This window comes from Schistocerca piceifrons, chromosome 5 (genome assembly GCF_021461385.2).
Source record: "Schistocerca piceifrons isolate TAMUIC-IGC-003096 chromosome 5, iqSchPice1.1, whole genome shotgun sequence".
Lineage (NCBI taxonomy): Eukaryota > Metazoa > Arthropoda > Insecta > Orthoptera > Acrididae > Schistocerca > Schistocerca piceifrons.
In genome coordinates this window covers 334,756,648-334,769,917 of record NC_060142.1, presented here as the reverse complement: position 1 = coordinate 334,769,917, position 13,270 = coordinate 334,756,648, and the positions used below count along the sequence as shown (strand labels likewise).

The 13,270-nt window shown below is 36.8% G+C and overlaps 1 protein-coding gene across 11 annotated transcripts in view; it reads right to left on the bottom strand.

The window, feature by feature from the left end:
* Positions 1-13,270, bottom strand: part of LOC124799256 (cap-specific mRNA (nucleoside-2'-O-)-methyltransferase 2) — a 327,660-nt gene that overhangs the window by 168,649 nt on the left and 145,741 nt on the right. For all 11 annotated transcript variants that reach the window (XM_047262805.1, XM_047262803.1, XM_047262814.1 and 8 more), the window contains one exon: positions 4,741-4,852. In XM_047262805.1, the coding sequence (XP_047118761.1) occupies positions 4,741-4,852 (112 nt within the window). The remainder of the gene's footprint in view (positions 1-4,740; positions 4,853-13,270) is intronic.

Genomic DNA, 13,270 nt, shown 5'->3' with positions numbered 1-13,270 from the left:
ACAAATTTCTCTTCTTCAGGAATACTTTTCTTGCCATCGCCAGTCTACTTTTTACATCCTTTCTACTGTGGCTATCATCAGTTATATTGGTGCCCAAATAACAAAACCTATCTACTACTTTAAGTGTTTCTTTTCCTAATCTAATTCCCTCAGAATCACCTGATTTAATTTGACTACATTCTGTTATCCTTGTGTTGCTTTTGTTGATGTTCATCTTGATTTGAAATGATACGGAATTCTTAAATTTCTATCACAGATACACAAAGGTCTATAGGAAGATGCTGATTGCTGCAAAAAAGGCATTTAATGACAAAATAATATATAATACAGAGAATAAAAAAGGAAACGGGGAGAGGCAAACAACGCAGAATAACATACTGCTAAAGGAGGGGGATAAGGTAATAAATGATTGACAACACTTAGCAAGCTATGTAAATGAGCATTTTTCAAGTATTGCAGAGAAGTTACAGCAAAAATTCCGCAAAACAAATATAACACCTGTAAATAATATTGCACTAAATACAATGATGTTACTTCCAACCACAATGAATGAAGTCAATAAAACTGTTCAAAAACTAAAAAATAAAAAGTCAGTAGGCTTAGATGAAGTACCAATGTGTGTACTGAAACAATGCATAGGGATTACACAAGGCCCCTTAACAAATATAATAACTGAATCCTTCACATCAAGGACATTTCCAGAGCAGTTAAAACAGGCAAGAGTTGTACCTTTGCTTAAGAAAAGTAATGCAAAAGCCATAGAAAATTTGAAAAAATACAATCTTTTAAGTGAATCACAGTTTGGTTTCTGAATACGGAGTCAGCCAAAGTAGAATTCACAAAAGTTGTACTAGATGCTCTTAATAAAGATGAGTGTGTTACAGGCATATTTTTAGATCTTTCTAAGGCATTTGATACAGCCGACCACAAGATTCTATTAAATAAATTAGAAGCATTAGGAATAAGAGGGGTAGCTAATGACTGGTTTCGATCATCCCTAACAGATAGGGTACAAAGAGTAGAGATAACAAATACTTCAAATAGATCTAAACATTTAGTAAAACATTTTAACATTTAGTAAAATAAATTAAAATAGGGGTTCCACATGGTAGCATATTAGGACCAATACTATTCCTGATATACACCAAACACTTTCCCATTAGTGTTCCTCACAGCGAAAAAATTCTCTTCGCTGATGACAGTAATATAATAGTCACTGAGAAAACAAGAGAACTCCTTGCTGAGAAAGCAAATGAAACTATCAAGGAAGTTTATGATTGGTCAATAAGCAATAAAGTGACATTGAACATAAAGAAAACTAATGCCATTAGTTTCAGTTTGAAGAGGAAAAATGACAATGTTAAATTAAATGTATGTGGCACCTATATAGACTGTGTAACAAATGCAAAATTTCTAGGAATAAATATTGATTCTCAGTTGAAGTGGTGTGAACACATAAAGGTACTTGCAAATAGAATGTCATCAACATGTTATGCCCTTAGAATCTTGTCATCACTGTGTAACATGCAGTGTCTTTTAGTTACATATTATTCATATGTACATTCAGTTCTTAGCTACGGCATTCTTTTTTTGGGGAAAAAACGCACAAAATATGAACACATTTTTCAAACTCCAGAAAAGAGCCATAAGAATAATAACCAAAAATACTAGTTGAGCTCATTGTAAAGATCTGTTGAAAGCACTGGGAATTTTAACTGCTCCATGTGAATACATTAACCAGTCAGTTACACACATCAAAAATAACATTGGTAATTACTGCACAAACAGCTCTGTCCATGACCATGAAACAGGAGATAGATTCAACTTATATTTACCAAGAAAAAATAAACATAAAACTCAAAACAACATTTTCTAGCAAGGAATAAAACTGTACACTAAATTACCAACAGAGATTAAAGAAATTGCAAAAATACACTTATTTAAAAAGGCAGCTAAAAAGTACCTGTTATGCAATACATTTTATACACTGAAGGATTACTTATATAAAACAGAGTAAGGGGTTTGATAAAAAATGTTGTACAGATAAATAATAATAATAATAATAATGATTATCAAATATCCAACATTCCATATAACACCTTCACCTTATTTTTTTCCTTCTTTTTTTTCCTTTCTAGAAATACTTACTCCTATGCTATGCATAGCACAATACTAACACCTCTTCCTGTTTCTGAGCTCAACATCTCACACATTATGGAGGGATGCTGACTCAGTCTTTTAGGATAGCAAATGGGAAGTTGTGGTACAGAAAATGGCCCAGAGATCACCTGTGTGTGTGTGTGTGTGTGTGTGTGTGTGTGTGTGTGTGTGTGTGTGTGTGTAGTGAGTGAGGTGTTATGAAACAATGTGTGTATAGTGTGCGCAGTGACTGATAGTGAGACATGAGTGAATGGTGTGGCATTACATTATTTAATAAGTTATTTGTAAAAAAAAGTGTTGTATACCAGGAGTAAATGATTGTGTCTAACTAGAAGTCTGTAAATGTACACTACTGGCCATTAAAATTGCTACACCACGAAGATGACGTGCTACAGATGCGAAATTTAACTGACAGGAAGAAGATGCTGTGATACGCAGATGATTAGCTTTTCAGAGCATTCACACAAGGTTGGTGCCGGTGGCGACACCTACAATGTGCTGACATGACAAAAGTTTCCAACCGATTTCTCATACACAAACAGTAGTTTACTGGCGTTGCCTGGTGAAACGTAGTTGTGATGCCTCATGTAAGGAGGAGAAATGCATACCATCATGTTTTCAACTTTGATAAAGGTCAGATTGTAGCCTATCACAATTGCGGTTTATCATATCGTGACATTGCTGCTTGTGTTGGTCAAGATCCAATGACTGTTAGCAGAATATGGAATCGGTGGGTTCAGGAAGGTAATAAGGAACACCGTGCTGGATCCCAATGGCCTCGTATCACTAGCAGTCGAGATGACAGGCATCTTATCCGCATGGCTGTAACGGATCGTGCAGCTACGTTTCCTGTACTTTAACCCTGCTACCTTCAGAACTTTGAAGAGAGTATTCCAGCCAACACTGTCAAAAGCTTTCTCTAAGTCTACAAATGCTATTAACATAGGTTTGCCTTTCCTTAACTTATCTTCTAAGATAAGTCGTAGAGGTAATATTGCTTTGGGTATTCCTACATTTCTCCAAAAATCCTTAATGATCTTCCCCAAGTTTGCTCCCACCAGTTTTTCTATTCTTCTGTATAGAACCAGTTTTTCTATTCTTCTGTATAGAATTCATGTTAGTATTTTGCAACCATGACTTATTAAACTGATAATTCAATAATTTTCACACCTGTCAGTAACTGCTTTCTTTGGAATTGGAATTATTACATTATTCTTGAGGTCTGAGGGTATTTCACCTTCTTTGCTTAGTACTGGTTTGCCATTTGTGCTCTTGATATTCATGTAGCTACTTCTCTTTTTTCCAGAAGTCTCTGATTTTCCTGTAGGTGGTACCTATTTTTCCCCTGCTGAAATATGCTTCTAAACCCTTACACTTGTCTTCTCGGCATTTCTGCTTAGCCATTTTGCACTTCCTGTCAATCTAATTTTTTAGACATGTTTTCCCATTTGCTTACTTTCTAATTCATTTGCTGCATTTTTATACTTTGTCCTTTCAGCATTTAAATTCAGTATCTCCTGTGTTATCCAAGGATTTCTACTAAGCTTTCTCTTTTTACCTATTTGATCCTCTGCTGCCTTCTCTATTTCATATCTTAAAGCTACACATTTGTCTTCTACTGCATTCTTTTCCCCTGTTCTAGTCAGCCATTGTTTAATGCTGTCTGAAACTCTCTTCAACCCCTGATTCTTTCAACTTATCTAGGTCCCATCGCCTTAATTTCCTACGTTTTTGCAATTTCTTCGGTTTTATAACATAAATAAAATAAAATTGAGTATGGATAGTGTGAGTCAGTGGCATGACCTCATATAGTGCAAGGAGTAATTAGTCTGGGTAGTGATTGTGAGAGCCGGTTACGCATGAGAAGAAGGAAATGCACTGGGAGACATTACAGCCTGAACTGCCATTGATGTAATGGTTTCCTCTACACTTTACAGTGACTTGACAAACTCTGTACATCAGTTAGGCCCTTGTCTAATAATTACAGTAAACACAGTTCTTCCAATTGGGTGACAGTTGATAAACTGAACAAAGAATCAGCAATTGCAAAAACGATTTTTTCAGGAACTTCCTGTAGTCAGCTACAAAATTTGAGTGTCAGAAAATTGACAAAGTTATTACATTTACGGTAAGAAACATTTCATTTTCTCAACATTGTAATTAAACTGGTATTGCACTAATGAATTTTGCTTAATGCAATTTCCAAACTAAGATCTGTTGATGCAAGATATGGCAACATATTAAATGATCATTTGTAAGTATTTTCCGTGGCCCTCATTTTGGTCATAAGTATAGGAAAAAGAATTAAATACACAATTCTATAACACTTTAATCTATAAGGTAAATCACACAATCATTTATTTGTTCCACACTTAGCTCCAAAGATATTGATGCTGATGTCTATGCAGCAAATGTAAAGTTTCTAACTCAATTTGATCCAGTGTACAAAAAATGAATCACAACAGTTCTCTAGACATGGCTGTAGATGCAGTCTATAGTCTATTGGCTTCAGTTAATCTGATACACGTGAAAGAAGAACTACATAAAATATGTTAACATAGTAGTTTTGTAAACTTTAACCTGCTGCAAGTGCATGAAGTGCTGTAACTGCCTCACAATAATGAAGTGCTGACACAATGTACTCTTGTTCACCAGGATTCTCTTGACAGTCAATGCTTCCATCAGCTGTTACCTGTCAACACATCATGTCTTTAATTATATGGAGCACTCACTGCGGGTCAGTAATATCTGGAGTGACAATTAACTTATGGCAACACAATGAATTAATCTATCAAAAAAAATACCAATTCTGTTATAACAAGCATGTGGAAATCTGATGAAACATTGACAGAAATAAATTTTACAACTGAAGTTTTGAGTTTAACATCACATCAAATCAGACATGGCAAACATTCATAATGGGTTAGGATGTAGGTCGAAATCAGCTGCAATCTCTTTTACATACTCATCTAACACTCACCTCAAGTGATTTATCGAAATTAAAGTACGCTTTTAATCTCACTCCTCTCAAACACAATTAGTGTCTGAACCACTATGTTATGCCTTTTGTTGAAAGATACACTCTGTTCTATGTTAACAGTGAACACTGTTTAGATGCAATGAAAGATAATCCCACAAGGTAGTGTGAGGCAGCAGGCATTTAGAATCTGAATCAAAATACTGCCATCAATGTAGCAAGATATGTGCACTTATTAGTACAAAACTACACTTACATAAAGCAAACTGCAAATGACAGTGCTGTTATTCTACTGGCTGAGGAAAGCCCAAGAAAAAGTGAGACCTGTTTTTCTAGGTAAAATATATAATTTGTTTCATTATAATAACCATGAAGAATTGCCATAGTTGCGTAGATAATGGTGTGAATGTTTAAACAAAACATTGCATATCACAGCTGTAAACTTGTCTGATCACTGAAAATAATTAGACATAATGAGCCGCACATCAAGCAATTAACATAATGAACAATAATAAGTTTCTCACCGAAGTGCAACTGCTTGCTGGAATAGGACAGGGAGCTGTATAGAGATCTCTTGAATAGGCATGTGGACAAGAAAAATATTGTTACAAATAGATATATCAATGTTAAGCAGAGATTTTTTTAAACATACTTCCATCGAGTTGAGCTGCAGAAGCTAAGTGGAATAAATAACACTGTTTCAGTGCACAAACTGATAAGTCTGAAATTCTCTCCACTTATTTCTCACTTGCATTCTCTCTTCCCCAACCGTCTTCATCTACTTACTAACTTACTTCGCCCTAACTTTCGTCTGAAAAAACTATTCCCATGTGAATTTAGCTCAAATCCCCTGATTTGTAATACCATATTTTCATTGATATTCTCCTTTTTTTCTTCCTTATTCATGTCCATTTTTTTTACTTCTTTGTCTTTTGTGATCCCCCTGCTCCCCTTTCTCACCTGTACTTGACATCGTACTTACGTCCTTTCTTCACCTGCATCAGAATATTATAGTATCTGAAAGCATTCCCTGTTATTTCTCCTTGTGATACTAGGTCTCCTCAACTCCATGGCATTAATAATCATTTCTTCTGTTTAGCTAATATTAAAATACAGAATCTACCAGAATACAGAGTAGTACCACAAAGGAACAAAATTATGTATTGTTGTGATTTGCGCGGCAGTGTAGTCCACTGTTTTCTCAACAGATCTCAGTGCTCATTTTCCAGCAGATGACAGTGCAGCAATGAATGAAGTAAGACTGTCGTCTGAGTAATTCAAGGCCATATTGAAATGGTACTGAAAGTACGAAAACATGATGGAGGTACAACAGCAATGGCATAATGTGTTTGGGAGTCACCCACCAACTAGTACAACAATTCATCATAATCAGGATAAATCTGAAGCCAACAGTATCATTGGATAAATCTGAAGCCAACAGTATCATTCAGGATGTGCAGAAGGAAGGTCTGGCTGACCAAAAACATCAACAAGTCCAGCTTCTCCAGTGCTGCTGCGTTGCAACATTATACTAGGTCATCTCAAAAATAAGTGAAGCAGGGTGCAAGTGAAAGCCAGGTACACCAATCAAGTGTTCAATACATTCTGAAGGCTGCAAAGTGGAAAGTGTACATGTCACGATCATTACACACTATGAGCAAGAAAGACTCAGATCGATGGAGTGAGTACTCAAGTAGTTTGAAGGCATGCTTTGCAAGGATGAACAGTTTGCAGGGATGGTTATCTGGTCTGCTAAGATGCAATTCAAACTGAACAGTGCTGTTAACTGCCACAACTGCATGTACTGGGCTCCTAAAAATCCTCACATTCACGTGGACACACATGTTAATCTACTGGGTGTTTATGTGCGGTGTGGTCTGTCATAACATGGTTTAATTGGCCCATTCTTCTTTGAAGGTACCGTAATTGGTGAGGTGATCTTTATATGCTACAAACATTGATTTTAGCTGTCATTTCGGAGTTGTTTGGATATGAAAGCTTTTACCTACATCAAGATGGCACTCCGCCTCACTACCACAAAGATGTCAAAGCCTACTTGGATAAAAATCTACCTGGATGATGGGTAGGTAGAAGAGCAGCTGCTGAGTGCCCACCACAGACTCCAGACGTTACACCACTTGCCTTACACCTATTGGGGACCTTGAAAAATGAAGTTTATCAACAGAAGCCAGCTACACTAAACAAGCTACAAGAAACAATCGAGGCATCCTCTGCAGCTATTGCACTGGCAACACTGGTTTGGTGCCATTTCTCTGTCAGTAGATAATCTCTTATCCTTCCAATTAATATCCTTTATGGAAAGTGCATTTCTAAAGAAAAGATGAAAATTTGTATAAGTCATCAAATTCTATAAGACTGTGTCAGATAATAATCAGGTTTATTAGGGTGTACAGAGGTAGATCTACTTTAATTGAAACATACCGATACTGACAAAACAGGAATTTCGGGAAAGTATAACAACTTAAGGAAAATGTAGGACAACAGTTTACAAGGCAAAATCAGGCATTTAACAATTTTAAGAGTAGTATTAGTCAATAGTTCAGTGAGGTGAGCAAAACTATATTCACTGAATTACCTGACAAATTAACCGGGAAGTTGACAGAGCTAGATAAACAACTAAAACAAGAACTAAGTGCCGACATGTCCCACAATATAAATACGTTGATGGAAAAAGTATCATCCGTAGATGATAAACAGGAACAACTTGCAGGTGAGTTACAAAACCTTAGTGAAGCATATTCTCAAATTCAGGAGACACAATACCAAGTGGATGCGTCGGTAAAAATTGTGGCAAATGCAGTCAGCGAGCTGCAAGACGTATGTAAAAATTTAACTACAGAAGTAAACACGTTAAATCTAAAAGTAGACCAGTGAAGTTTAAGAGTCAAAATTTGCCAAAGAACAGAAAGATGTAAAGGAAATAACTGAAAAAGTTGAAGCCAGGATGCTGGATAAGGGTAGCACCCTTGCTGAAAAGGTAGTGTCAGAGTGCAAAATTTATGTAGATACAGTAAAAGAAACTCTGAAAGACAAAGAAAGTCAACTTCTAGCCAAAATAGATTTAGATTTAAATGAAGCAGAGGAAAGGTTACAAGGCAGTATTGCTAAAACTACTGACATTCCAAAATAACATTTCACAGAAAACAAACCCATGCTTTTAGAGAAGTTAGATACTTTCACTGGTTACCCACAATACATGGCTAGCCCACTGAAGGAATATAGTGAAGGTTGCAGAATGCAACAACACTTGCCAGGAGCTGTACCCATCGAGCAAGCGCAGTTGCCATGCGCTACACCACAAACGAACAGAAACACACCTGTCGCTGACAGTGCGGCATGTTTATCAACATTACTTGCAGATAAGGGATTACTTAGGCAATGACAGTTTCCGGTATTTACCTCTGAAGGAGAAAGAACAAATGTCGTGATCTTTATCAGAACATTTTGAAATGTTTTACCTCGTACCTGGATCGAAGCCCAGAAAATTAGATTTGCTGTTAGATACACACAGGGTGACATTCTGCTATGGGCTACGGACATGGCGGAACGTTACCACTACTATGAATAGTTTGAGAGAGCCATTATGGATAAATATGGGTCTCACGCCATACAAGAGAGGCTCAGATGTGAAGTATTCAACCCAGCTCCGTTCAATAGCACACATGAAAGCTTAAGGGGGCTACTTTTAAAAACATTTGAATAAGGAACAAGATACCGAATACTTTCTATCTGTACTGGACTCAATAGATTTGGTATATGAAGAGAGACCAGTGCAACCCATGCCTGTTGATATGCAGATAATGCCACAGAGATTTACGGACCAACAAGTGAACAATGGATTCGTAGTACAACAAGGGTGGCAACCGTACCTTACACAGACCTATAGTAAAAGTAATGGTAATCACAACAGCAATGGAGAAAAAAGAAATGGGCAAAAGTTAAACAAAACCAACAATGGGCATGTAACATATGACCAGCTACTGGCAATAATCAGCCAATTGCTTGGCAAACACAAAACAGTACCATACAGCTGAATAATCCACAGACAGCAGAATTCAGTCAACAAAGTAATACACACATTTTGAATAATGCACAAAGGCAAAGAGAATTTCAGTCAGGAGCCTCACAGGATACTGACTGGCGTAATCAAACACCAACATTCCATATAGTGGAAGTTACGCCTAACGCAGAGACCAATGCCATCCATGACATCGGAAAACTTGATCCGGTCACGGTAGGCCCCCATTCTGTGAACTTGGAGGGGAGGGGTGGAGACGAGCTTGATCGACACTTGCTTTATCAGATACGATCACGGTAGTGATGTGAAAGATGATCTGTATCAAAGTAATGAGGGTACACAGAAAAATTTGACAGAGAGCAAGGTACAAGCAACTACTAATGCCTAAATATTTGACCTTGATGTATCCACTGTGCTTGACACAAGTGTTATGACTAATTTGATGTCACAGGGATTCTTTCAAGAACTGAAGAAACATGGGCGTATACCCACACTGCCAGTGCAAAACTGCGAGGTACAAACAGTTACTGGGCAGCAATGGAAAGGAGTCCAAATGCAAGCCTTAATTCCCATACAATTAGGACAATTTTGTGTATGATGCAATTTTTTGATAGTAGAGAAATTAAAAGTTGATTGTTTAATAGGTCCGGATACATTTAGGACATAGCAAGTACAAACTGATATAGGAAAGGTCAATGTCATTTCACTGTAAACAACAAATTATTTGTAATAGACCTAATCAGACGAAGTACTAATAGACATAAAACTGAAGTTACTCACGATTTTGAGGTTCAATTGTTATGTTTGTCAACACATACAATAATGAACAGTCAGCGGCAGAAGGGGTAAATAAACACAAACGTAAGTGAATCAAAGTGCTTGTCTCAAGAACAGCAAGCAAAACTTAAAGAACTGATACTTGCTTATATACATGTATTTGAAAAAAGACCAGGTATTATTAAGGATTTTGTGTACAAATTGGAAGTATGTCCTCATGACACTTTTTGTTCTACTTCATACCCTATACCATGGACAAACAGGGAAGCAGTAGAAAAGAGATTAACAGGATGCTTGAATGGGGTGTAATACAATCATCATTCTCCCCTTATTGTAGTCCTATTTTGGCTGTGAGTAAGCCAGATGGCAAGGTGTGCTTGGTCCTCGACGCACGTAACATTAATAAGATTATTGTACCAGCTTGAACACGTCAAGACAATTTAAAGGAACAGCTTATGAAATTCCATGATGCTAATTTTCTTACTATAATTGATCTCCAGCTTCATATTGGCAAATAAAACTACTTCGAATGTGGGGGCAGGAGCTTCAAATTTCAAGTATTACCATTTGGAGTGAACGTAAGTGTAGGTGTATTTATCTCTGCACTGGACAAAGTGGTAGGGTATGAACTTTTGAGTAAGGTAACAGTATAAGTGGACAACCTTTAAGTCGCTACATCCACTTGGGTCGAATACTTAAAATTAATTGAACAAGTATTGAGACACTTTTCCAAATATGGAATAACAGCAAATCTCAAGAAATCTAATTTTGGACAAGAAAAGATAAAATTTTTAGGACACATAATCTCTTCGGAAGGCATACTGCCAGATCCTAAAAAACTTGATGTCATTAGGAACTGCCCTGTTCGTCAAAACAAGAGGCAATTAAAGACTTGCTAAGGCCTAGTCTCATTTTTCAGGAAATTCATAAATAACCAAATTATGAACAGCAATACTTCACTCATTCTTCTACGGAAAAACAGAACTTGGTTATGGGATGAGCAATGTCAGTTTCAAGATCATCAAGAGGGCTTTCTTAAACACTAATATTTTATTCCAATCAGACACGAAGAAGGATTCTTGTTTATGCACTGACGCGTCTTCCCAAAGTCTGGGTGCATGCCTTTTTCAAATGGTAGAAGAAGAGGGAAATCTCATCCCTAAATTAATTAGGTTCGCCAGCTGCACCTTATCCAAAGCTGAACGTACATATTCAGTTATAAAGTTAGAGGGTTTGGCTCTAATTCGGTGCTTTCCTTTGGGGTAAACATACAAAAGTATACAGTGACAATCAAACCTATCATTATTGTTAATTTGTACACTGCTACACTGACGGATAGCGAGGCGATGTATGTATCGTCACGAATTCAATTTTGAAATAGCACACATAAAATGAAACCAAAACATAATAGCTGATGCTCTTTCTCGATTACCACAAGGCTTAGAGGGATTCAACAATCTTTTAGAGCAGGAAGGTGAAATAAGAGCTATGTTTATGGAAGACAAAACACCCTGACCATACTATGCCCACATGTGTAAACACATGGAGCAATTACAGCAGGAATACAAAAGCTGGAGTAAGGTAAAAGTGAAACTTACACAAAATGGTCATGAAAAGTTAAAAAGGTTTTCCACTATCCACAAATTTGTTCTGTTCCATAGGAACCATCCTGAACAAGAACAATGGCATTTGTGTTTGCCAGAGGAATAGGTAGATGATTTCTTCTTATACACACACAATACTTGGGGCCATTATAACACTGCAAAATGCACTGACGAAATAGGTAAATATTGTCATTTCCCCAACCTTATATGAAGAATACTACAGGTGGTACAAAAGCGTATTGTTTGCCAGAAAGCAAAACATTCTAACATCTCCAAGCAGATAGAACTACATCACACTGTGGCTAAAAAAAAAAAAAGTCTAAAAAGGTATTGTTAGATGTGGTTGGACCCTATCCTAGGAGTAAGGGGGGGAGTAAAATGTATAGTAGATCTGTATGATATTTTCACCAAATACATAAGACTGTATGTGGTACAGAACATTACAGCCAGATCAATTATAAGACGAATCAAATAAGATTTTTTGCAAGAGTAGGAAAACCAGAAGTCATGTTAACAGATAATGTCTCAAATTTTGTTGGATGTAAATGGAAACAGTTTGTAGATTCCAACCAAATCAAACACATTTTAGTGTCCAAATTTCATCCTGAAGCATCTCCCATATAAAGGGTTTTTAAGGAATTCAACAGGTTTTTGAGGACATTTATAACTCATAAACATACCAAGTGGATTGAATATGTCACTCCCTTCTTACAAGTTGTTAACAACTTTCCAAATACATCAACTTGATTTATATAAAATGAGCTGATATTCAATTGCAAACAAGCAGATGAGTGGGAGAAACCTCTGACCAAGATACCAATACAGAAATTATCACTGCATGATAAAGTACAGTAGGGAAGCAGCCTACTCACGCCATACAGAATTCATATGCTTTCCATTGTGTGCCAGCCTAGTCCGCTCTAACTATCTATGACATCACGAACATTGTGCAATACCTTAAAAGTAAAGTAAATGATCTGAAAAGTTAATAGCATGTCAGAAGTGATGCTAAAATAATAATGCGTTAAGTTTCAGTTTAGTAACTTTAACAGCTTTCGAAAGTTGGACGTTTTACGTAAAATTCATCGGCGCAACAGGAAGGAGCTAAAACTTCAAAATTTATATTCGGATTCCTTTTTCATTGTAATTTAATGAAAACAGCATGCTGGATCTCACAAAGTAATATTTTGGTTGAAATTCATGATTTTCTGTTTTTGTGTCCTAAAAGTACGGAAGCAAGGTAGATTAAGAAGTGATTAGATAAAGCTAGGATGTTTAGATTTAGGTAGAATGGAGACACACTATAACAACAAAGATGTGAGTAGTTTCCAAAAGGTGGCTATAAAACTATAGCTGTAGCGTCTCTCCAAAGGGCAAGTTCAGAGCTCTTCTATTACATGCAGTGCAACTAAAATAACTCTCTCGGCAAATGTATTTAACCTAGCCACATCAGAATTTTATTACAGATACTTACCTGTATGCTGACAGCACAATTAAATTGAGAGCTTCATTGGCCTTCAAAAAATGAAGCAATTAATTATTTAGTAACTTAAAGTGGTGTTCTGATAGCCCCAGTGGTTAGCCAGGAAGGCAAATGTTGTCGGCTGCGCCTTCGGTGGTCCCCACTGCGGCTATATAAATAAGAGCGCTGCGAGCTAGAGTCAGGCCCCAGTTCTCTTCTAGATTCGTATTTGCGCACACTCCGTGTTAGAA